The sequence below is a fragment of the Physella acuta genome, unplaced genomic scaffold, assembly GCF_028476545.2.
Source record: "Physella acuta isolate Inbredline_101_S28 unplaced genomic scaffold, ASM2847654v3 ptg001436l, whole genome shotgun sequence".
Classification (NCBI taxonomy): Eukaryota; Metazoa; Mollusca; class Gastropoda; family Physidae; genus Physella; species Physella acuta.
Window position 1 is genome coordinate 79,346 of NW_026732951.1, and position 27,611 is coordinate 106,956.

At 36.5% G+C, this 27,611-nt stretch overlaps 1 protein-coding gene across 1 annotated transcript; it reads left to right on the forward strand.

The window, feature by feature from the left end:
- Window positions 1-839: 839 nt before the first annotated feature.
- Window positions 840-27,611, forward strand: LOC131927747 (soluble guanylate cyclase 89Da-like; the record flags this gene model as incomplete). Its single annotated transcript, XM_059283539.1, has 3 exons — window positions 840-1,190; window positions 26,499-26,657; window positions 27,471-27,611. Coding segments are annotated over exons 1-3 (366 nt in total), but the record flags the coding sequence as incomplete, so codon positions are not given.

A 27,611-nucleotide genomic window follows, 5' to 3' on the forward strand; every position in this document is an offset into this window, starting at 1 on the left:
ATGTTTAAACTACGGAAAGTACACATACACTAATGACGTCATCTTTCAATTTTAATATATAAAGAAATACTCTATTTCATTAAAATTTGATTTAGATAGATAGATCTAGATCTTTTTATTAAGACTTACGCTATGAAATGTACACAATTTTCTCGGCCAAAACTAATATAAATGACTTACAAAACAACGAAATGACCATTGAACAGCCGGGTTTTTAACGGAATCATTTTAGTCTCTTGATAAGTGTGTGCATTTAATATGATGTTGTATTGACTAATAATGTATATAATTTGGTTTTAATTTTTCTAATAGGTTTTGGTAGCCTAAGTTATTTTAAATGTGTCGGATTTTTAGCTATTTAATTATTTCTTTGCTTTGTCACTAATATCGTTCAACGTGTAGTAAAGCAAATAGCGTTTTGAAAAATAACTGTTTTATAAATTATTTTTACCAAACAATTATAACATTAAAAATATATAGGCATATAATTCACGTGGGTACCCATTCATACTGGGTACCCATAGCTAGTAGTATAACTTTTTCTAAATGTAAATAGAATAATTATCCTCATAATGTAATCTAAAATATTTTTTTTTTAAAATTCAAACACGCAACCTTTCTAATCTTATTGTAATATTATTTGAAAAAAGTCATTAAAACTTATTGTAATGTTATCTAGAAACCATTCTAAAATTGTAATATAATATTTTAAAAATCCCTAGCCACTGTACAGCTGAAATAGTTTAAGCGCCCTGTGAAGAACCTTAACCCTCATTTGCCCACTCTTGTCCGCACGTCTTAATCGTCGACCCCTGGTGAATTTCCTGCCTTACTCGGATACCCATTGCCAACCGAAATGTTGGAAGCGTTGTTTAAATTTTCTTTAAGAGTGAGAACTTTATTAATAGGCTATTGAATTATAATTGTTTATTGTTGGAATGTGTAAACATGCAGTAAATTTGGTTGACGTTTTAACAATCAATTAGAATTTGGTATGAAAACTGACAAAACTAACACTTGCTTCAGTATTAGAAGATAAGGAGAACAGTGCTTAAAGTGACAGACGCTTACAGCTCTTGTTGAGCAACAAGAACCAATTTTAATTGTCGAATCAACCGGATACTATGGCCTTCAGAGAACTGAATGAGACAACACCTACTATTTCTCTTGCCAAGAACAGCTTTGGCTCAGTAAGTTATTTTAATTTACTATTCTCTAACACAAATTTTAAAATAACAGTCATTCCAGTTAAACATATGTTTATACAATATATTTAGACAATGGTGAAAATCACCCCCAGAAAGATTCGTTTTAATTTCGTGTTTAAATGTCCGACAACCATAAGAATTCGTTTCAATTTATTTAGGGTTAGGTTTATGTTTTCTTGGGATCTCTGGGACGAAATAATATATGTATTTTACACATTAATCATCTAAAGTAAAGCACACTCGCCGAATACCGCTCGTATATAGCACCCTATTGAGGAAAATCGGTTTCTAAATTGTCATCTAAATTTGGTATTGGTAAGTTTACGAGTCAGGCGTTTCTTGTTTGCAAAACAGTAATATAAATGTGTCTTACGTTAATGTTAAACCATGGCACATAGCCTAGTACAACAAGATTATTCTTTTGATATAGTTAAACCATGGCACATAGCCTAGTACAACAAGATTATTCTTTTGGTATAGTTAAACCATGGCACATAGCCTTGTACAACAAGATCATTCTTGTGGTAATGTTAAACCATGGCAGATAGCCTAGTACAACAAGATCATTCTTGTGGTAATGTTAAACCATGGCAGATAGCCTAGTACAACAAGATTATTGTTGTGGTAATGTTAAACCATGGCACATAGCCTAGTACAACAAGATCATTCTTGTGGTAATGTTAAACCATGGCAGATAGCCTAGTACAACAAGATCATTCTTGTGGTAATGTTAAACCATGGCAGATAGCCTAGTACAACAAGATCATTCTTGTGGTAATGTTAAACCATGGCAGATAGCCTAGTACAACAAGATTATTGTTGTGGTAATGTTAAACCATGGCAGATAGCCTAGTACAACAAGATCATTCTTGTGGTAATGTTAAACCATGGCAGATAGCCTAGTACAGCAAGATCATTCTTGTGGTAATGTTAAGCCATGGCAGATAGCCTAGTACAACAAGATCATTCTTGTGGTAATGTTAAACCATGGCAGATAGCCTAGTACAACAAGATCATTCTTGTGGTAATGTTAAACCATGGCAGATAGCCTAGTACAACAAGATCATTCTTGTGGTAATGTTAAACCATGGCACATAGCCTAGTACAACAAGATCATTCTTGTGGTAATGTTAAACCATGGCAGATAGCCTAGTACAGCAAGATCATTCTTGTGGTAATGTTAAGCCATGGCAGATAGCCTAGTACAACAAGATCATTCTTGTGGTAATGTTAAACCATGGCAGATAGCCTAGTACAACAAGATTATTGTTGTGGTAATGTTAAACCATGGCAGATAGCCTAGTACAACAAGATCATTCTTGTGGTAATGTTAAACCATGGCAGATAGCCTAGTACAACAAGATCATTCTTGTGGTAATGTTAAACCATGGCAGATAGCCTAGTACAACAAGATCATTCTTGTGGTAATGTTAAACCATGGCAGATAGCCTAGTACAACAAGATCATTCTTGTGGTAATGTTAAACCATGGCAGATAGCCTAGTACAACAAGATCATTCTTGTGGTAATGTTAAACCATGGCAGATAGCCTAGTACAACAAGATCATTCTTGTGGTAATGTTAAACCATGGCAGATAGCCTAGTACAACTAGAGTGTGTCTTGACGAAACCCCAACACACAGTACATTCCAGTTTAAAAGTAGTGAAGCTCATATCTCATGCGTCAGCACCTATAAACATGCTCTTAGCCTGCTCTCCTAATGGAACTTGTGTTAATGGCAAAGATAACGGAAATGGCAACGTGTAAGCGGGAATGAATTTCTCTGGGAAGACGTGATTAAGTACTCGATTCTAGTTGGTATCGGGATGATGTGATTAAGGACTCGATTATAGTTGGTATAGGGGTATTGTGATTAAGTACTAGATTCTAGTAGTTGGTATAGGGGTATTGTGATTAAGTATTAGATTTTAGTAGTTGGTATTGTAAGACATGATTAAGTACTACATTCTAATTGATTACGGCATTACATTGTAGTATTTGGTATCAGGAAAATGTGATTAAGTCCTATATTCTATCTAGTTAGAGTTGACCAGTCCAAATCCTTACAACGTTGGGTTTTTTAATAATAGATGCTTGTAAATGTATCACCCTACTCTCAACCTACCTCCAACACATGATAGCTTCAGGAATGTGGTATAAACATATAAACTTTGCCAAATTAGAACCTTCTTTATCACTCACGGAATAAAGCCGTCTGTGTACTGCGAGCGAAACTGTTTAGCTTAGATAAAAAATTCTGGAGCCAGCAGAGTTCCGAGTATTTTAGTTTAACTTTAATTTTTAAAATATATGCAGATAACTAGAAGCGTGTGTTAAATAAAGCTGTTATGTTAGATAAAAACTATTGAAAAATTCAATTTAAATCAGAATATCGTAGTACATATTCTGTTCACACGGTTAAATATAGAAATATTCCTAGAATGCAAAAAACCGCCCAAACTACTAGCATAAAACTAGCCATGGCTACCCGTTTCACGTGAATTATAGGTCTATATAGTACCAGAAAAATGGCCAGTTGAGGTTGATAATGATGTCTTTTTCTCTAAACCGAAACTAAAACCAAAATCACCACCTCAATTTCATTTAACCGGTAAAGAAAAATGTCATTGAAAATGGATTGTTATCCAGAATCGGTATTTTAACCGGATTTAAACTTGAATTACACGTAGTAAACTGAAGCACATTCACACTAAATATAGTCGTAGTCATACCTCTACACAGTGGCGTAGCGAGGTCGGTTGTCACCCAATGCGGCACTTAAGGCGTAGCCACCATTCCCGGGGACAAACTTTCAAATTTTCGATTTGCACCCCCCCCCTCAAACTTTCGATTTGCACCCCCCCTCAAGTTTTTCTCTATATATTTTGCTATTTTTCGCCTTGGTATCAACCCCCTAAATGGTGTCACCCGGTGCGGTCCGACCCCCGACCCCCCCTCGCTACGCCTCTTCCTCTACACCTTGCACGACAGAAGTCGTATTTAGTGTTTCTTTCAGGCAACACTTCTGGGGTGGGGGGGGGACAGAGCTCCCCGAAGAATGTCTACCGCCCCCTATAAAGAAATAGAATTTATATAGAAAATATACTTTTACCAGTGTTTGCCTCCTCCCCGGAATGTCCATCCTCCTTTCTTCCCCCCCCCCCCCCGAAAATTTTAAGTGCCCCATCTCTCCGGGGAGAAAAAAGTCTGAAAGAAACACTGGTCGCTTTTGTAAATCATACACACTAAAGATAGACCACACTTTTATAATCTAGACCAGTTGCGTAGGCGGGGGGGGGGGGGGGTAAAAAGCACTTTTACTGTCATAATACCACTGTTACTTATTTAAATCTATTTCTGAATCAGTATATGTATGTTTAGAACAGTCTTCTAAACCCGTACTGACGCTATGTTCACTCTGTGTTGCCCCCCCCCCCCCCCACTACACCACCTGAAACTTGTCAGGCCTTAATTGTGTAGAGCGACATTAATGTCACACCTAGGTATACACTGGGTAGGATAATTGACCTAATGTTAAGTACATTTGGGAAAACGAGTAATGATGTACCAAAGTACAATGCCGCCAGAATCATAGCTTTTGAAACAGGTACAACTCTGTAAACATAGTTTTTTAACATTTTGTTAAAAAAAAAGATCTTTAAAGAACACCAAAAATTTTTTTCATAAAAAACGTTTTAATAACAAGCTTTTATGTACTAATGCACTAAAAAGTAGAAAATAAATTATAGACTACTATTTAAATAACTATAAAGAAAAGCGTGGGTCACTTTAGTATCTATTGGATACCTCACTAATGTTTAGGAAGAGACCCACGCTTTTCTTTATAGTTATTTAAATAGTAGTCTATAATTTATTCTCTACTTTTTAGTGCATTAGTACATAAAAGCTTGTTATTAAAACGTTTTTTATGAATTTTTTAAAAAGTACTTTACATGTTTGTATTTACAATAGAGTTTCATGACTAAAAAACATTGCGCGCCTATTGAACGTGATGACGCGCTATTGAACTTGATGACGCGCTATTGAACGTGATGACGCGTGTGGAGTAGTTGAATAGAAATGCCTACTAATTTGATCAAAATTTTAATTAATTCATAAAAAATTAATTAGGCATCCAATTAAGTCAAATTTAATGTCACGATGCATTGTCTTTATGTCTTGACCCACGTACCAATTACGAACCGTATCTGTCAAGTAGAAGTGTGCCTGCAATTTCGCTACGGCGTTTCGATCTAGACAGACTGACGACTGACGACAGAGGAAGCAAGTTAAATAAAAGCTTGTAAAAACAGTAGCTAATTAAAAAATAAACCGGGAGTGATCTCCCCTAAACTTTCTCGAATATTCTTATATAACACTACAGGGATGGCAAAGCGGGATATAGACATGATTTTTAATCCATCTTTGATTAATTAAACTTTTCAAAATAGAATCTCGTAGAAAAAAAAGAAATGCGCACAAATAAATGGTAAACAGTATTTGTACAATAGTGCGGAATATTATTAGTACTTTATAAATTCATTTTCGTTTTTTTTTTTTTGAAAAATCGGAAATAGCGCAAATTATTACTTCCAATCAACGGAAATTACTCAAAATTGACAGAAGGCAGAAATTTAGATCTTTAACTTATATGTGAAATTTCGTTTATCTATCTAAAACTATACTCAAGTTATAGGCTTTAAAAAAACTAAAAGTAGAATAAGTCCCACTTCCGGTTATCGGAAATCGTTAAAAGTTGATAGAGAACTACAAATTTAATATAATACTTATGCATGAAAATTCATCAACCTAACTGTAGCGATGCTCAAGTTATTGAGTTCAGACACACACACACACACACACACACACACACACACGGACAGAATTGCAAAACCCAGTTTTTCTGACTCAAATACGCATTAAACGCCGAAATTTTTATAAATCTGGATTTAGGATTTTCGCCCGATTAAAATAAGTCCCATATACTCCGTGTGTGATGAAGTACTGAGGTGTAAGACGGTGAAAACTGTCAAAATTTCAATACAGTGATCTATCAAAATTTCATGTGATTTTTGTGCACGATTACAATACTTCCTCTATACTCTGTGCACGAGAAACAAAAATGAATTATCTGAATTACAAGACCAACATTTTAGACATCTTATGTAATTGTAGGCTATTATTCAGAATGTTCCATTTATTAGATATAAACTTTTCTTGTGATTTTATACCAACTCTGATTTAAAAAAAACTTTCATTATGATGTAATATTTTAGTATTTATAATGACAATATATACAATTCTGATTGTAGACAACATCTAAAGTAATTATTGATCTGTTTTGACATTTACAATTCAATTTGTAGAAACATACATATCTATGTTAAGAGAGTGATTATTTCCCCTAGTTCGCATGGCAACAGTATCCAAAATAGGAATCATTATATCAAATTGTTATTTTACAAGGACTACAAAACAGACTGTGTTGCGTTCATTTTTTTTTGTTGCATTGTGTGTATATTTTGTATATATATATATATATATATATATATATATACAGAGAGAGAGGGAGGGAGTGAGAGAGACAGATCTAGGCCCAATGCCTTCTTTTCGCCCTTAAACCTTAAAGATGATGGGTGGCGTGCTATTTCGCCAAAGTAAATGGGAAGGATTTAAACCGGAACGGTGATTAGATAAATCGTTTAACACTTAGAATATAAACCAATTGTATTAATGCGTAATGTACAATTTCACTTGCCAGTTTTGTTACGAAATGACGTGACTAGTTGTTTGTAGGATTCTAACGATTCTTTCGATTTAAACATGAGAGATCAGATACTTTTACTTGATTGCATTACATCTAGCCTGGATCACTGGCTTAAAAAGTAATAAATATCACGGATTCTTGAGTTGCTATCCGATAAGTAAAATCGCATACGGTCAGTGCAAGAGGGTAGAAGACGATACTCTTGCCGAAATTTTAAGTATGCTCTGTTACTTTGTTCAACGTAACTGACAATTTAAATTGTTCTAAAGACACGACTAAAAGTGGACCAAATGAGCTTGCACCTTTTACAAACTACACTCTAAAGCAGAGGAGTAGCGACCCTTCCCGGCGCCCGGGGACAAAATTTCTATTTGCACTATCCCCCCCCCCCCTCCAACTTTCGATTTGCAACCCCCCCCCCCCCCCCTCAAAATTTCGATTTGTTTTTCCAACCCATTTTGGCGCCCCCTAAGGTCGGCGCCCGAGGACATATGCCCCCCCGCCCCCCCCCCACCCCACCCCCCGCCCGTCCCGTCCCCCGTGCCCCCCCCCCCCCCCCCCCCCGCTATGCCTCTGCTCCAAAGCAGCAGTTCTTAACCTTTTTGGAGATACCGAGCCCTACCAGTTTCATATGCGCCTTTATCGAACCCATCCCTCATCCATATCTGATCGTAAATCATTAAGCATCGGGTGTGTGTCTTGACTTCCTTACAGAACCTTTTGTGTTCGATCGACCCCGGGTTGAGAACCACTACTCTAAACTCTTTTGATTTCTTATTTTTGTTCGTCTCGGTTTCCTAAGGAACATATGCGTAGGCAACACTTCGTCAACTCACTTGGTTTTTATGAAGATAGAACCCTAATAATCCAGCCTCCCTATCTCTATTTCAAACCATTTCCTTCATGACTTTTTGTCTCATTCTCTTCCTCTTTCCCCGTGGACTTTACACCAGCACCTGCTTAGTGATGTTATTTACTGTCTTTCTGATATAGTGCCCTAACCACCACTTTTTCCATGCTCTTATTTCATTCCCCACTGTTTGTTACCTAGTTCCAAGCCATACATTAGAAGAGACTTCACATTTAGCTATAGATCCTGATGGAATTTTTTTTGACAAAGCATTTGAATTCCTCATTGGCTTAGAAAGTTAAAACGCGTTTTATAGCTGCTGAATCTAATCAGAACGTCATGTGCGGTGCCACTATCATTAAACTGGTTATTACTGTTTCTTCAACAAGTACAATTAGTTCTGAATTTGTTGTTGACTGTGTGCGAGAATGCAGCGCACATCTGCAAAATCCAAGACTTGGAGCTGTTATGTTCGTTTAATTACAGTTTGTTTCCTCTAGCTTGTTTCGTTATACAATCACCAGTCAACGACATACCCATATCGTATTCCAATGCGTACTATAATTTTTTCTGATAAGTTGCTCCTGTATGTCACTTGTATGACTTATTCCAACAATATTAATTAAAATCCAACTATATAACGATCAAAACAGAGAAAGTTCCAAAAATATAACACAAAAGCTGGTCTAAACATATTAGCGCCTGCTACTAACTACCCTCAAACTCAGATCAGGCAATTTTTTTTTCTGACATTACTAATCTTTTGTAATAGAAAAAGGCATGTTAAGGGGAATTTAATTAACGTCGAGTAAAGTTTTAAAGAACAAAAATCATACACCGTAATTATTAAACACAAACACATACACACACACACACATATATATATATATATGTCTCTCTCTCTCTCTCTCTCTCTCTCTCTCTCTCTCTCTATATATATATATATATATATATATATATATATATATATATATATATATATATATATATATATATATATATATATATATATATATATATATATATATATATATATATATATATGTATATATATATATATATATATATATGGGGGATTTCTGCACTCTCAAGAAGCTTCTTACGATCAAATCAACGCTAGTTTTAAATATCTAATTTACATTTAGAGTTGAGCTATTGGATAATTCCGAGACAGTTCAACCAGTGGGTGTAATTATAAGCAGATGTACAAGAAATGTATGCTCATATTATCATAAAACGTGTATTGATTTATGATGTGACACACCCTAATGAGTAATTAGTGTTACATTTTGATAGCATTGATTTATGTTGCCAAGAGTGCGCTTTTTTACTAAGATGAGTTTAGATTAAGGGCAAATTACTTTATTTCAGTAATTTGTTTATATTAATGTTTTTTGCTGTAGAGCTAATTTTAAAAGGTGTATGAAGTAGATTTATTATTTTATATTTGCGGTTTACATTGAAATTAGCATTCACAATAATGGTGAAAGCCATTTAAACCTGATAAAGAATTCATATTCTACAATTCACCGACAGACCGACCGACCGACCGACCGACCGACGACAGACAGACAGACAGACAGACAGACAGACAGACAGACAGACAGACAGACAGACAGACAGACAGACAGACAGACAGACAGACAGACAGACAGACAGACACACAGACAGACACACAGACAGACAGACAGACACACAGACAGACACACAGACAGACACACAGACACACAGACAGACACACAGACAGACACACAGACAGACAGACAGACAGACAGACAGATAGACAGACAGACAGACAGACAGACAGACAGACACACAGACACACAGACAGACACACAGACAGACACACAGACAGACACACAGACACACAGACAGACAGACACACAGACACACAGACAGAAAGATAGACAGACAGACAGACAGACACAAAAACAGACACACAGACAGACAGATAGGCACACAGACACACAGACAGACCTACACACAGACAGACACACAGACAGACTGACGGACGGACGGACAGACAGATGAACAGACAGACAAGCAGGCAGGCAGGAATGCAAAGAGACAGACAAAGAATGCAAAACAGAGGCGTATCCAGGTTTTCGTTGTAGGGGGAGCAAAAATAGCAAAAAAAGGCGCCGAATATTTAACACGTTCTATTTACGTGTATTATATATATATATATATATATATATATATATATATATATATATATATATATATATATATATATATATATATATATATATATATATATATATATATATATATATATATATATATATATATATATAAATTACTAGCTGTATGTCATTACTTCGCTATGATGTAAAATAAATTGAAAGTAGCACTCTGAAGAAATAAGAAAGTACACACAGTGTAGGCCGACAAAACAAAAATTGTATCAATCTAAACAACATATATATATATATATATATATATATATATATATATATATATATATATATATATATATATATATATATACACTACAACCAAAAACAATGAATTAACACAATCTGTTTTGTAAAATTCTTGTAAAAAAATTTCTTACATAATAATTCCTGGGAAATTATTTAAGACAAGTGAAATAGGGGAAATAATCACTCTCTTAATATAAATATGTATATATCTACACATTTAATAATAAATGTCAAAACAAATTAATAATTACTTTAGAATATAATGAAATGATTTAACCCTATTCGTGTTTGCAAAATGCTTTTGTCTATAATCAGAATTTAATATATAGTCAGCATAAATGCTAAAATATAACAGCATAATAAAAGTTTTTAAAATCAGAGTTGGTATAAAACCACGCTTTTCGATACAATAGAAAAGCATTCGGAATAACAGCCTACATTTAACTATATATTGGACTATTAATTCAGATCATATATTTTTAAATAACTACTGCTTCTTTGTGTTCTTCACAGATCACTTTTAACATAGTGATAGGTATGGGTTAGATCACTGCATTGATCACACACCCTTTTACTCGTAATTGCAAACAAAATATTCACAGAGTTTTACGTTTAAAAAGCTAATTTTCTGGCGGCATGGTACTTTGGTAAATCATTACGCGGTTTTCTACTTGTACTTAACAGATCAATTCGGGGTGGGTTTAGTAGGGGGGGGGGATTCAACTTCAGTCACCACTGTCCGGTCACTTTAGGTCAATTATCCAACCGAGTGTATACTTAGGTGTGACATCATGTCTTTCTATACAATTGTGGTGGTGAGGTGTGTGTGTGGGGGGGGGGGAGATAACCAACTCAGAGTGAACATAGCGTCAGTGTTTAGATGACTGTTCTAAACATACATATATATTACACAAATATATATTACACAAATATATATTACACAAATAGATTTAAATAAGTAGCTGTAGTATTATGACAATATTTTTTTACAGAGGGGTCCATGGGGGATGGGGGTTGTAACTGTTTCATATAATTTGTAATCGTAATTACTATCGCCCAAACTGTAAGAATACTACTACTTCATCGTGATGGCGTTGTTGACCTTGTAAAAATTTCCCCACCACTACGCAGTTTGCTCATAAGTAAATTTAAATAGAGGTGCCACATCAGTTGTATTTGTTTCTGTGTTGTAATTTTTAAAAAATTAATCACACGATTCAAACTGTATATATAAAGTAATTATGTGTGAAGTTTTATGTATAACATTTTCTAATTCAATTATTCGTAAGCAAATACATTATACAGTTGCCTTAAACTTAACACCCCTCTTGCCAAGTAGTGCTACCCCTAGAGGTTTTTTAAACATTGCAATGCATCATAATGGTTATTTTTAGAATGGCAAACTGATGCAGCTGTTAATACGTGTTGTAAACGTAGACACTACTAGACTAGTATAAATTTGCTTAATTGCTGCATGAAAAGAAATCTTGTGATTTACATAGATGTGCCGACCAAAAATATTTTTTAACAAATATTGTTTAAAACTTTGAGTTTAAAAAGTTTCCAAAAAGGCGCCACTTTGCTGAAAATGGCCAGAGGGGGAGCGGCTGCTCCCCCTGCTCCCCCCCCCCCTGCGTACGCTACTGATGCAAAATTAATTTTTCCGATTAGTGCATGCCATTCGATGTATGCACGATAAAAATACTCCCTTTATTTTCGTTTACGGGAAAGTAAAAAAAAAAACAACCAAAGATAATACAATATATTTTTTCTGATTGTTATTTTAATTTGACAGCGTTTGATTAAAACACGAAATAAGCAGGTAAACTATACAATCTTACAAAAATAGATTCAAATATTGTCATCCATATGCTTACGCTTCTAGTGGTAACTGAATATTGTGCTATTTGATATTTATAAGGAGTAATACCGGCTAGAAACCTCAGATTTAAAAAAGAAACAATGCTACTTTAGGCGTCTGCTTAGATAGGAGCTATAATTACAGGAACTGAATGCCGCTTATCGTCCACTAATTAGTCTTGTGAGATGTAGGCCTACTCTATAGTTACAGTAAGGCTACATTTATATTAATTCGTGCGGCGTCAATTCGGCCAATGACGAAACGGCCCCGTCAAAACGACCCCGAAAAAACGGCCCCGTCAAAACGACCCCGTCAAATCGGCCCCGTCAAAAGGGCCAGCGACATATGGACCCCGTCATATAGGCTCCCGACAAATAGACTCCCGTCATTTAGGCTACCGACAAATAGGCTCCCGTTATATAGGCTCCCGACAAAAGGGCTCCAGTCAATAAGGCTCCCGACAAATAGGCTCCCGTCATTTTGGCTCCCGACATATAGGCTCCCGTCATTTAGTTTTTTCCACAAAACGGCCCCCGTCATTACGACTCCCGACAAATAGGCTCCCGCCATTTAGTTTCTCTACAAAACGGCCCCCGTCATTACGACTCCCGACAAATAGGCTAGCGTCATTTTGGCTCACGACAAAAAGGCTCCTGTTAATTTGGCTCCAGACAAAAGGACCTCTGATAATACCGTTTCTGTAGAGACTAAGTCGCCCGGCAAAGCGGTCTCATTGAATATGACACCTGCCAGATATAGATATAGATATAGATATAGATATAGATATAGATATAGATATAGATATAGATATAGATATAGATATAGATATAGATATAGATATAGATATAGATATAGATATAGATATAGATATAGATATAGATATAGATATAGATATAGATATAGATATAGATATAGATATAGATATAGATATAGATATAGATATAGATATAGATATAGATATAGATATAGATATAGATATAGATATAGATATAGATATAGATATAGATATAGATATAGATATAGATATAGATATAGATATAGATATAGATATAGATATAGATATAGATATAGATATAGATATAGATATAGATATAGATATAGATATAGATATAGATATAGATATAGATATAGATATAGATATAGATATAGATATAGATATAGATATAGATATAGATATAGATATAGATATAGATATAGATATAGATAAAAATATTTTTGCGGGGTGGCCCATTTTTTCTAGTTCCGCCACTGAATACAACGTATGCATCTCTTGTTCGGCAGGCCTTATTTTTGTATTAGTTTATCTATTATAAAATATAGTATGTTTTAATTTAAGGGTCATCTATCTATGACATCCATAATTGAGTCGATAGGCTGTTCCAACTCAGTGTGTGGGGAGAAGGGTCCACGCTATACCTTCCTACCTGCAGTATGCTTGTAGGTTATCAAAACAAGATGCTGTTATCATGTAAACATGAATATCATACATTTACACTTCTGTGCTTGCTTTTAAAGCAACAGATCTTTTCTGTTGTAAATTAAACATTATCAAAACTTTAGAATTGGTGGAATTTAGCTGTTAAGGGCTTGATTTGATTGTGAATTAATGTTGGTTCATGAAAAACAATTTCGTTCGGGCATTCAAAAGAATTTATAGTGGTATTGAAGGTAGGACAAAATGGTTACTTTTATGCCAATAATGGTCATTCATTGGTCTGGAGCCAATATGTCGGGAGTCATTTTGTCAAAAGCCAATATGTCGGGAGCCCAATTGCCTGGAGCCAATATGTCGGGAGCCCATTTGTCGGTAGCCAATATGTCGTGAGCCCATTTGTCGGGAGCCCATTTGTCTTGAGTCTTTATGTCGGGAGCCAATATGTCGGGAGCCGCTTTGTCGGGAGCCAATATGTCTTGAGCCTATTTGTCAGGGGTTAATATGTCGGAAGTCCATTTGTCGGGAGCCTAAATGTCGGGAGCCCTTTTGTCGGGAGCCTATATGTCGCAAGTCAATATGACGGGAGCCCATTTGACGGGAGCCAATAAGTCGGGGCCCTTTTGACGGGGCTATTTTGACGGGGTCGGTTTGTCGGGAGTCGATTTGACGGGGTCATATTAACGGGGCCGTTTTGACGGGGCCGATTTGTCCCAGGTCGTTTTGACAGGGCACCATATTAATTTTATCAAGCCTAAATTATAACCTGAAGTTTTAATTTCGTAAGACAAACATTGATTGGCTGTCTGTACATGAGTTCCGTGATCGATCTTCCGAAAACACAACTATGTAATAATTGTTACTGAAAACTTTGCCGATAAAAATTTTAAATATTTTAAAAAAAAAAACCACATTACCTTCATTATGCTCGGCGCCCGGGAGGAACTCGATTTTTGTGGAAACACGGTTTGGCGCCCAGAGTTTCAGAGCGGCTATCTTAACACTTGATGTCCGTTAATTGGGCGTGCTGCATAACGGGTAAAGGGTACTACTCAGCTATAAAACTGCAACAGCCGCAGCCACCGGCGATTGCGTGACCCGAAGCGCCCCGGGCTCACCTGTGAGCTATGCACTATATACATGTTTGGCAACAATAATAGTAATTATATCGAATCACGTACGTCATCCTTAAGCACTATGGCGCCTACGGTAACTTTAAAGAGTGCAATAAGCTACGGACACAATGAAATGCTAAAGTCGCTCACTAAATCGAATCAGACGCGTTCCCTGGCGCCCAGTATTGTGCTATTTGGTTCCCCGGCCTTTCCCGTAACGCTATGGCGCATACGTTCGTTTTAAAAAGTGCGACAGAATATGAATAAGATGTTGCATTATAGCCGTTCACTAAATTGAATCAGGCGCGTCCGGCGGCGCCCTGTGCTTTCCTGTGAGCACTATGGCGTCTACGTTAGTTTTAAAGAGCACCCTTCAATATTGACACGGTGGCAGACGACATTCGATGATTAAGCCGAGCCAGGGGCCGTACGCGGCGCCCCTGCGGTAGTGTAACCGGGGTCTTCCTAGGGTGCCCCGTTACGTCTCTAACACCTGGGCGGCCGCCGAAGCGTGTTCTACCTCACCATTACGTAGAGTGATTAACGTATATTCAAGGCTTTCATACAGCACGGCCTGGAGCATGCTTGGCGGTAGTGTGGGCAAACCCGTGCCCTGACAAATATGAAAAGCGCCGGCGTTGTATACATTCAAATAACTCAGTTTTGGAAAACAAGGTCACGTCGAGACCCTAGACGGTTCCGTACTGTGTCTGCTCTATTTTCTGCTCAATTTTTTGTGTGCGCATACTGGCGTCATTATTTGTTTTAAATAAACTTTCCAAAGTTTCAATAAATCTGAAAAATGTATTTACACTGATGTATTTTGAACAGTTTAAATAGGCCAATTGCACCTCAAGCCTTTAGTAGCTTCCGCAATTGGTAATGTTAAACATAATCCTTATTTTGAGGCTTTTGAAGTCTTGTAAAATTGTATTTTAGTTTGTAAAAACTACACAAAGCTCTAATTTTGTGAGAGACTACATGTTGACCAATGTTCTATTTTGTAAAAACTACTCCCCGTGGACTTTCAAAAGCTAGTATAGCTAAAACACTATACACAGTCCACAAGTAACGACCTCAATGTTCGGTTTTTACATGCGATCTATTTAGTAAAAGCTATCCTATGACCAACTCCCTCACACAATTAAATGTTAATTAGTTATGTTTTTTTTTGTTCCCTTTTCAAACCCGATGGTCTATAGGGCAAGTGAAGTAGAGTTCACTTGTTTCTGTGACCTCGGCATAGGAAGAAATAGTGCGGTCAGCCGACTTTCGATGTTAATTAGTGCTATACATTATTTTCTAAATAATTATTATAAAAAGCTAGAAAAGGCTACGCTAAAGTGATATAGTATTGAGCAACAAAAAGAACCACATACAATAGATGTACTAATTACAAGCTTATCAGCTAATTTCTCCCTTTCATGCTACGGCTTAAAAGTATTTACACATCATTGAGCGAGCCTAAACCCTCTTAAGTGTTGCAAAGTATCTTCGAATTCGAAGTAGTAGGGAAAGCTTCTGTGTTTGAATGGTAAAAGCGCTCAATGACCTTTCTAATTGTATTAGAGAGACATTGTGAACGAAAGGTCAAGAATGTACGTAAAGGCGGCTATTGATTTTACGCATTAAGTCGTATTGTTTCGTGTAAAAGTAATAAAAATGTGTCAGGAGTTTCGGAAAGGTTCTGCCAAAACAACAGTTTGATAATATCGTATTGAGTAATATATGAGAAAGTTAACCGAGCTGATGGAAATGGATGAGTAGTTATTGAATCCGGCTGCAAGTACATTCAGGTACCCACACACTAATAAGTTTAATAATTGAGGAGTACATGGGCAAAATAAAGAGTTGTTCTTATAGCCTTCTTAATTAGTTGCTATTAAAGAAGTATATTAATTTTTGTTCTAAAATGTATAATGTAAAATAAATTTCATAACAGTAAAATGTAAAAATATAATCATAGCTAGTTAAAAAGAAAAAAAATTTAAAATCTATTTCCTGAAAATCAATCAGAAGTGACTTAGCAGGTTTTGAAAGTGAACTCCTCAATGGGCGATATTGCTACCCCTCGGTATATATATATATATATATATATATATATATATATATATATATATATATATATATATATATATATATATATATATATATATATATATATATATATATGTATATGTATATATATATATATATATATATATATATATATATATATATATATATATATATATATATATATATATATATATATATATATATATATATATATGTATATATATATATTTATATATATATATATATATATATATATATATATATATATATATATATATATATATATATATATATATATATATATATATATAAAGTGTGAGGGTGGGTGCAAATCGAAAGTTTGAGGGGGGGGGGGGGAAGTCTGGAAGAAACACTGCATTTAGCCTATATAACAGAAGAGCTACGGTTGTTTATATTATTTTGCATTCGTCCGGTAAACATTTCAGTAAAATACCTTAAAAACCTTCCATAACCTTTTTATAAAGAAACAAAGAGAGATGAAGTTTTATAATAACATCAGGCTTTGACTTACACCTACTCTAATGGCATCTTCATTGTTAAACTGATTAACTATGTAATGTAGGGCTCTACATGAGAGGGTCAACAGTACCATTATATACTGTCTAGCCATTCAGTAGTTCATCCCAAAGCACGACGACATCAAGGTATACAAATGATTCGACAGGATGACATTAATTTGACTATTTATTGCATTACAAAGGACGACTTGAACGAACAATACTAAGACTGGACTACATTACGACATCACTCTAACACAACAAGAAAAAGTGTACTTTTTAACTTCTTTCCCCGACAACAACGAACCTACACTAAAACGTCACATTCTTGCGAACCGCGTAACTATTCAATGCGTCATTAACTTTCGCACTAATATTCGTTTACACCAATCCTTGTTTAAACATACATCAAAACTATATATATATATATATATATATATATATATATATATATATATATATATATATATATATATATATATATATATATATATATATATATATATATATATATATATATATATATATATATGAGGTAATTAGGTAGGTGGGTAGGCAGGCAGGCAGGTAGGCAGGAAGGCAGGTAGGTAGGCAGGTTTCCATGGTAGGTAGGTAGGTAGGTAGATAGGTAGGTAGGTAGGTAGGTAGGTAGGCAGGCAGGCAGGTAGGCAGGAAGGTAGGTAGACAGGCAGGCAGGCAGGTAGACAGGCAGGTAGGCAGACAGGCAGGTAGGTAGGTAGGTAGGCAGGTTTGCATGTAGGCAGGTAGACAGGCAGGCAGGCAGGCAGGTAGGCAGGTAGGTAGGTAGGTAGGTAGGTAGGTAGGTAGGTAGGTAGGTAGGTAGGTAGGTAGGTAGGTAGGTAGGTAGGTAGGTAGGTAGGTAGGTAGGTAGGTAGGTAGGTAGGTAGGTAGGTAGGTAGGTAGGTAGGTAGGTAGGTAGGTAGGTAGGTAGGTAGGTAGGTAGGTAGGTAGGTAGGTAGGTAGGTAGGTAGGTAGGTAGGTAGGTAGGCAGGTAGGCAGGTAGGTAGGTAGGTAGGTAGGTGCGTCATTATGAAATAATAGTAAATACATCATTGTTATGATGTGTGTTTTATCAGGTATTTTGGTGCGAATGAATGTTGTTGCAAGAAATATGACGAAATCATATTTGATGACGCTGATGAAAGAGAGTGAAGTTTTGCCATAGGAACGGGTTTTTATGGTATGCAAGCTAGGTAGTTCGGACTAGGGAGAATGTGAGAGATACTTCGTGTAATGTCGATATCAAGGATAGTTTTATGTTTATTTATACGAGAATAGTAGTTGAATAATTATTGACCAAGAAAATAATAGGCATGGTGTAAAGTGATTATCGCCTCTATCGTGGTGATGGGAATGAACATGGTAGTGGTACGCTTTAAATGGTAGAAAATCACGTGATCAAAAACGACACTCTCACAGCAGCCCTAACAGTCAAGTATAAAAATGTGTCATCTATTCCATATGGTCTTTGTGCTAAATTTCTCTTTTGCACATTTTTCGTTGTGTTTTTTTCTGTGTGCGCTTTTTCTGTTTGCGCTTTTTTCCGTTTGCGCGTTTTTCTGTTTGCGCTTTTTTGTGTGCGCTTTTTTCTGTTTGCGCTTTTTTCCGTTTGCGCTTTTTTCTGTTTGCGCTTTATTCCGTTTGCGCTTTTTTCCGTTTGCGCTTTTTTCCGTGTGCGCTTTTTTTCTCTTTGCGCTTTTTTTCCGTTTGCGCTTTTTTCTCTTTGCGCTTTTTTCCGTTTGCGCTTTTTTCTGTTTGCGCTTTTTTCTGTGTGCGCTTTTTTCTCTTTGCGCTTTTTTCTGTGTGCGCATTTTTCTCTTTGCGCTTTTTTCCGTGTGCGCTTTTTTCTCTTTGCGCTTTTTTCCGTTTGCGCTTTTTTCTGTTTGCGCTTTTTTCTGTGTGCGCTTTTTTCTCTTTGCGCTTTTTTCTGTTTGCGCTTTTTTCTGTGTGCGCTTTTTTCTCTTTGCGCTTTTTCCGTTTGCGCTTTTTTCCGTTGCGCTTTTTGTTTTGCGCTTTTTTTCCGTTGCGCTTTTTTCCGTTGCGGTTCTTTCTGGGAACCGTATGTATACACAGTAGCGTAGTCAGAAGTGTGTTAATGGGTTTGGAACAGCCCCCCTCCCCCCTCTTCCTGCACCCAAAAATCCACAAAATGAGAAAAGAAAACTTTGCAAAGCAAAATATATGCATTTTACATTTATAAGCTAAACCAATCGATCGAACACTAAACATTTCAAATATTTTTACTATCTATATATATATAATGGTGCCCTGTCAAAACGGCCCGGGACAAATCGGCCCCGTCAAAACGGCCCCGTTAATACGACCCCGTCAAATCGACTCCCGACAAACCGACCCCGTCAAAATAGCCCCGTCAAAAGGGCCCCGACTTATTGGCTCCCGTCAAATGGGCTCCCGTCATATTGACTTGCGACATATAGGCTCCCGACAAATGGGCTCCCGATATTTAGGCTCCCGACAAATGGACTCCCGACATATTAACCCCTGACAAATAGGCTCAGGACATATTGGCTCCCGACAAAGCGGCTCCCGACATATTGGCTCCCGACATAAGGGCTCAAGACAAATGGGCTCCCGGCAAATGGGCTCACGACATTTTGGCTACCGACAAATGGGCTCCCGACATATTGGCTCCCGGCAATTGGGCTCCCGACATATTGGCTTTTGACAAAATGACTCCCGACATATTGGCTCCAGAAAAATGAATGATATGACCACTATTGGCATAAAAGTAACCATTGTGTCCTACCTCCAATACCACCATAACCTCTTTTTAATGCCCGAATGAAATTATTTTTTCATGAACCAACATTAATTCACAAACGACTCGAGCCCTTAACAGCTAAATTCCACTAATTCTAAAGTTTTGATAATGTTTAATTTACAACAGAAAAGATCTGTTGCTTAAAAGTGAGCACAGAAGTGTAAATGTATGATATACATGATGTTAACATGATAACAGCATTTTGTTTTGATAACCTACAAGCACAGTGGCGTAGCGAGGTCGGGTGTCACCCGGTGCGGCACTTCGTAATGTCACCCCCTCCCAGGAAACAAAGTATATATATATATATATATATATATATATATATATATATATATATATATATATATATATATGTGTGTCGGCCTACATAGGCCTAAAATTTATATGTATGCCACATACTGGTACACGTACGTGTTTAAGCTTTAATCACTGCTGACTTAATAGTAACGATGTTTATCTACAGTCTGTTTATAATACAGTTGGATGTAGCATTGTTTTCTTTAAAGTTTACGTTTACGTCGTGGTGTCACCCCCCCCCCCCCCCTCTTGATATAATTTTCGATTTGTACTTAGAAGACTATTTAACTTTAACTAATGGATCTGGAAAATGGCATTTCATTCTATAAATTTTACAATTTTTTGCCTTTGGTGTCACCCCCCCCTAAATGGTGTCACCCGTTGCGGTCCGCACCCCCCGCCTCGCCTTCGCTACGCCTCTGCGTTAGGCTACAGAGGAGTTAAACGAAGAGATCAACTTCTACTTACGATGGATATTTTTTAATATATAAATATTCTGAAGGCAACATTTTGTATATTATATGTCCTGATTTTGTATTTATACTATATTATTATGCTTGCTAAAAAAAAGTTTATTTATAGGCTGATTCTCTCAATGTCTTGCACGACAAAGTGATATCGTCTGTAGTGTTATTATAACGATTGGGCTCTGTTTGACCCACAAACACTGAATCCCACTGCCGAAACGGTGGGGGGGGGGGGGGCGGGCTTTTTGGAACTTTTAACCTTTTTCTTTTTTAAAATTATTTATATGTAACAAATATTAAAATTCCATTGTAAAAGTTTTAATTTTTTATGAGGGAAAAGGGCCCCTATGTGCCTTGGGCCCCCATGCCTTGCTTACGCTAGCTTTACGGTAGCTACGCCACTGTGTCAGTGGTCCTTTTGTCTGGAGCCAAATTGACAGGAGCCTTTTTGTCGGGAGCCAAAATGACGCTAGCCTATTTGTCGGGAGTCGTAATGACGGGGGCCGTTTTGTGGAGAAACTAAATGGCGGGAGCCTATTTGTCGGGAGTCGTAATGACGGGGGCCGTTTTGTGGAAAAAACTAAATGACGGGAGACTATATGTCGGGAGCCAAAATGACGGGAGCCTATTTGTCAGGAGCCTTATTGACTGGAGCCCTTTTGTCGGGAGCCTATATAACGGGAGCCTATTTGTCGGTAGCCTAAATGACGGGAGCCTATTTGTCTGGAGCCTATATGACGGGGTCCATATGTCGCTGGCCATTTTGACGGGGCCGATTTGACGGGGTTGTTTTGACGGGGTCGTTTTGTCGGGGTCGTTTTGACGGGGCCGTTTCGTCATTGGCCGAATTGACGCCGCACGATATATAATTCTCTTCATGGAGACCATAGAAAACATCATGCGGGTGGGGCGGCATCTATCATCAACGAGGCACCATAAAGTAAATTACTAGCTATATTGCGTGGAATAATTTTCTTTTCAGTTATTTAGTAACATCCCTCTACGTGTAGTGTTATGAATTATATTAATGTAATTTAAAATATGCATACCAGACATCTTTTTTTAGATTTGGAATAATAAAGGGCTACGCTTTATAGCTTTATCCGAAACATTGTGTGCTGGTGCTCTGAAAGTCATCGAAACATGTAGATAAAAAGTATCCTCCCTTGATAGTGTGTCAATCTGTGTGACGACCCCGCTCAGGCCGAACATAAACAGTTTCAATCAGGGCAATTACTGGAATTTACTGGCCACAAGCCGACAAACGGACGGTTCAATGTATCGCTGTAGTAGCGTACGTGCGTCCCACTGAGACCAAACAATCCATTAATGACACTTTACAACCGTCCCTGCATTTCTGGTTTCACATTTCTATGGCTTGTACGTATAGTACCGCTTTGGTAAGTCTTATTATATAACTTATAGCTCTGTCACAGGAATATATTTCCCAAGTTGAAGTATGATAGATTAAGTTTGAAGTTAAAATTTGTCACAGGAATATATTTAAAAATATATCACCAAGTTTAAAGCGAAAAAAGCCTAAAGTTAAATTGTTATACACTAGGCTGTTAAAATTGGATCGTCTAGTATTTTCTATACACGAACCTTTTCTAATATATTTACAGTAGCCAAGATTTTTAATAACTCTTTGTAATCCAAACTCGAGACTTTCGAATTAGCAATCGTAAGCAATACCACCCGAACAATATGATTCCTGATATTTATAAAATTACATAAAAACATTTTAATAACAAGCTTTTGTGCAATAAGGCATTCAAAAGAAGAAAAGAAATTAATTTTCTTTAAATATATAATAATACACTTCTATTTAAATTACTTTAAAGAAAAGCGTGAGTCACTATATGTGATTATATTATCTATTGGATACTACTAATATTTAAATAGAGACTCACGCTTTGTATGCTTTGTTTCAGTAGGCCTATTTTTAAAATGTTAATACAAATTTTAATACTAAAAACTATAGTGAACATGATAATGCGCGTATGATAATGCGAAATAGTAGTAGGAAAGCCTATTAATTTCAGAAAAATTTAATTAAATCATAAAAAATTAAATAGTCATCCAATTAAGTCAAATTTGATGTCACATTGGGACATATTGCATCGTCATCGGGTCATAACCCACGTGCCGAATTTCAGATAAATTGGTCGGAAGTGCTTGAGGAAGTAAGTTAAATAAAACCTTGTAAAAAAAACAGATAGACAGAGTAAGCAAGTTAAATAAAAGTCGCCAGGGAAAGCTAAACAATAAAAATTCATTTGCATATCTTTTTATTGTAATGGTCTCACTATTTTAAGACTATATTATGCTCAGATGGTATATTACTCATGATTACTTGTTTGAATATACAGGAAATCATTTTGTACCTACTTCCCAATTTTTTACAGGCTTTTATTTTTTTACAAGCTTTTATTTAACTCACCTCCTCTGTCGACAGTCTGTCGTCAGTCGTCAGTCTAGATTTTCGAGCGAAAATTCGGACACTTCTACTTGACAGATACGGTTCACAGTTGGCACGTGGGTCAAGATATGAAGTCGATGTAATCTGAAATTAAATTTGACTTAATTGGATGCCTAATTAATTTTTTATGAATTAATTAAAATGTTGACCAAATTAGTAGGCATTTCTATCCAACCACATCACACGCGTCATCACGTTCAATAGCGCTTCATCACGTTCAATAGGCGCGCAATTGTTTTTAGTCATGAAACTATATTGTAAATAAAAACATGTAAAGTACTTAAAAAATGTCATAAAAACAAGCTTTTATGTACTACTGCACTAAAAAGTAGAAACAAGTTAATTAAAAAGTCTAGTGACATTTAAGCGCAATTTCCTTATGTTATCTAAAAATAGCTCTATCGTAGCGTAAATCAAGAGCAGGGTTAGTAAAACCATTGGTTAGTTATTAAAAAGTTTTTTATTAATTATTTTTTCAGTATTTTACATGTTATATGTTTCCGTTATTTGCGTTTATTTTTTAAATGTATTTGCGTTTTTGTTGTTGTTTGTGTTTGCGTTTGTGGTTAGGCTTAAATTTAGAGTTACAATTAGGTTTAAGGATAGGTGTGATTTGCTTAAACATCCATATTTGCATACAGACATTTAATAGGAAAAGTAATATATTTCCGAAACCCGGGCAATGCCGGGTATATGGTGTTCCAAAGCTGGCATTACAGCAGTGTTTCTTCAGTATTTAAATTTTTTTAATATAATAGAGTTGCATGACTCTAATAATTGTACACCAAATGAACACGAAAAAAAAATGCTTAAAGTAGGTACTTTATATCAGGAATTGTAATCAATCTTTATAATGAATTAATTATCCAATTTAGTCTATAATCTTTAGAAATGAATTAATTATCAAATTAAGTAAAATATTTGATTTCGGATTGTCTTTGGTGCTTGACCCACATGACAATTTTTAAACGAATCTGTCTGTTAGAAGTGGTCGAAACTTTGGTCGGCAGTTTCTATCTATGAGGACAGATAGACAAACAGACAAAAGAACCAAGAAGCAAGTAAAATAATAGCGTAATATGGTAAAATATGTCTGTGATGTCGTAAATAGCCGACTTCATAGACCAGTAGTATTTTATTTATTTATATTCCCGTCCTTAAAAAAACAACTAGTTCATAGGTTCAGTCTAATCAGCATTTAATTTTTGTTTCTCGACGTATCTTTAAGTTCTACAAATATTGCTGAAGGTACTGATCTCCTTGCCTCTGGGGTAAATGTGAGATAGAGAAGTACGAACATGGGGTTTTATACAGTGTTTCTTCCAAACTTTTTTCTCCGGGGGGGGGGCACTTGATATTTTGAGGGGGGGGGGATGGAAAACATTTTCCGGGGGTGGGCACTGGTAAAAGTATATGTTTTCTATATAAATTTCGTTTGGGGGTAGATTTTCTTCGACTCCCCCCCCCCCCCCCCCCCCCCCCACCGCCCGAAGAGATGCCTGGAAGAAACTCTGCTTTTATATATTAGGATATATACATTCTTTTAAACCAAATTTAACCGACATTGACTCAAAGATTTATTCAACAGCAATAAACATTTTGTTATAAACTGTGTGGTTCGTGTTTAGCTACACGGATAGGCTACTATGCGTAGTCAAATGAAAAGTTTGCTGCCTCCATTAAACAATTAGGCTTTCGATTCGACAAGCTAGAAAGAGATTACCAAGTAATCTAGTTCTGGATCTGTCTATCCGGGAGTCGTGTCGACGCCCTATCAAACTACAATAGTCACATTAGACCAATAAACTACTCAAATATGGTTTTAACTCACTGTTAGCTGTTCTCCGGACTCCCAAGTGAATAATATGGCGCCTTTATTTGTTTTACTACTATAAAAGATAACTAAATCGAAACAAAATGCATCCTCCAGCTTCCACTCGAGGGTTTCGTACAGCACACAATGGGATGTCTGGGCGGTAGTGTGGACAAACTCAAGCCTCTACAAGGAAGATCATAGAAATTTTGCTTTCAATATCTCTTTGTACAAAGGGGGGTGGCTGTAGTCAAAGCTATGTTGTGGACAAAGCTTTTTGGTCAAAGTTCGAGGTACCGGCTTTACTAACTTCACTAGAAAGCTAAAACTTCAAAACACAAAAGATACTTAGCGATTTAGAATACACTAAAATGATTTGGGGTTTTTCAAGATTTTCAGCTTGAGTACACAATATTAGTGCGTCATAGTGGTACAAAAATTTCCCAGCAGAACAAAACCTAACATAATCAGAAGAAACCTCACCACACTATGCATTTTAGAGATTAAGAAATTATTTCTTGGTAACTCCTATTAAGATACAAAGAAATTCTCCATATAACAATTTATTCAGGTGCGTTTAACATATATGGCCGTAGACGTTAAAGGGTAGATTTTTTAATAAATCACCATTGCTTTCTTTTCAAGCTGATAAATCATTAGAAGTAAGCTCGTGTTCTCAATTGCTTGTACTCATTTAGAAATCAAAGCAGAGTGCCTTTTTTTGGTAGACTTGCAAATACAAAAGGTGATGTTTTTATGAAAAGATAAATACGTGTGTTGATACTGGAAGATTAAGAGAAAATAGGTCTGTGTGTTTTGTACAAATGATAAACTACCTAAATCACTACGTAAGTTTGTTTCAAACAAACAAATAAACCGGGAGTGAACTCCCTTAAACTTTCTCGAATATTCTTTTATGAAACAACAGGATATTGCAACTTGGGATATAGACATGATTTTTAATCCGTTTAAAATACTTAAACTTAAATTTAACAATGTTTCGTCATGGTTGCCCCCCCCCCCCCCCCCGCCCTACGACCCTGATGTGTTTAGTTACTCAAAAAACAAAAACAAATTAACTGTAAGCCTATAACACTATAAAATATAGTATAAATAAACAATCATGATGTATAAAATACAAAATGGACAGAATATTTGTACTATTTAAAACCCTACATCGGAAGTAGCAGATGATCTCTTCGTTTCACTCAGTTGTAGCCTAACGACTGACAAAGTGGCCTACTGATAGATTTTGCATAGTGGCCCGAAAATCCTAGCTACGCCACTGCCTCAAAGAAGAACCCCAGGACAGATGCTACCTGGAAAGCTCTTGGAAAGAACCCGTGCTATAAAGTATTAAATCTTGCCAAAGTTTCATAAAAATCTTAAATTTTCCAGACTCCTAGTGGATCAAGTCGACGACATGCAAGGGGCAGGATGTATGGGATGCTCTTTGAAAGCATACAATTTTTCATCAAGCAGGACTACGGCACTGACATATGGTCAACAGTTTTAGATGCAGCTTGTATTCCAAATGTTATTTTTATTCCTCATAAGGCAAGTACATTTCGTGGGCATCTTTGAATATAACCAGTGATTTTCTGACACTTTTATCTTGTTAGGCTATTAATGTCAGTTAAATGGATGGTAAAACTATGTCAACATGGCCAGACGTGTCACTTGTCCCCTGCTACAGATAAGAATTGTCATTACTTATGCCATGGTAATACATAGGGCTCAGAGACTTGAGGGTTAAAAATAAAAAAAAACCAGCAGGTTTTCACAATAGATGCTGACGTAGGGGCGGAACTACAGTGCCGCCAGACCCCGCAATGCGGGGGGGGGGGGGGCCAGGGGCAGTTTAGGGCCCACAGTCCGACCTTAATTTATATATATATACATATTATGGCAGAGGTGTAGCGAGGAGGGGGGTGTAAATCGAAAGTTTGAGGGGGGGGGGTGCAAATCGAAAGTTTGAGTGGGGGTGGTGCAAATCGAAAGTTTGAGGAGGGGTGCAAATCGAAAGTTTGAGGGGGGGGGGGCGTGCAAATCGAAAGTTTGTCCCCGGTCGCCGGGAAGGGTCGCTACGGCCTCTGATATATGGGGGCATAAAAAGAATTTTTGCGGGGGGGGGGGCTATTTTTTCTAGTTCCGCCACTGTGCTGACGAGGAACTCTACAGAAAAGATAGCTGCTCAAAACAATGTTTTCAGGAGAGGTTTAATTGCAGCTCTTTGCTTATCCAGGGCATCACAAGTTTAATAAGTCACGTTAAAAGAAAGGGAGTTAACAAATCCAATCTTTTTTTTTAAATTTAGACAAGTCCAAATGAACTGAAAGTAACAAATCCACTCTTATTTATTTAATTCAGACATACCCAGATGAATGGATGGTGAATCTGGCGAAAGCAACGTGCCACGTCTTAGGAAATGCACTCAATGATGTTATGCTTTATTTTGGAACCTGTTTTGTTAACTTCTGTTGTAAATTTTCTTACGACAAAAATACTAAG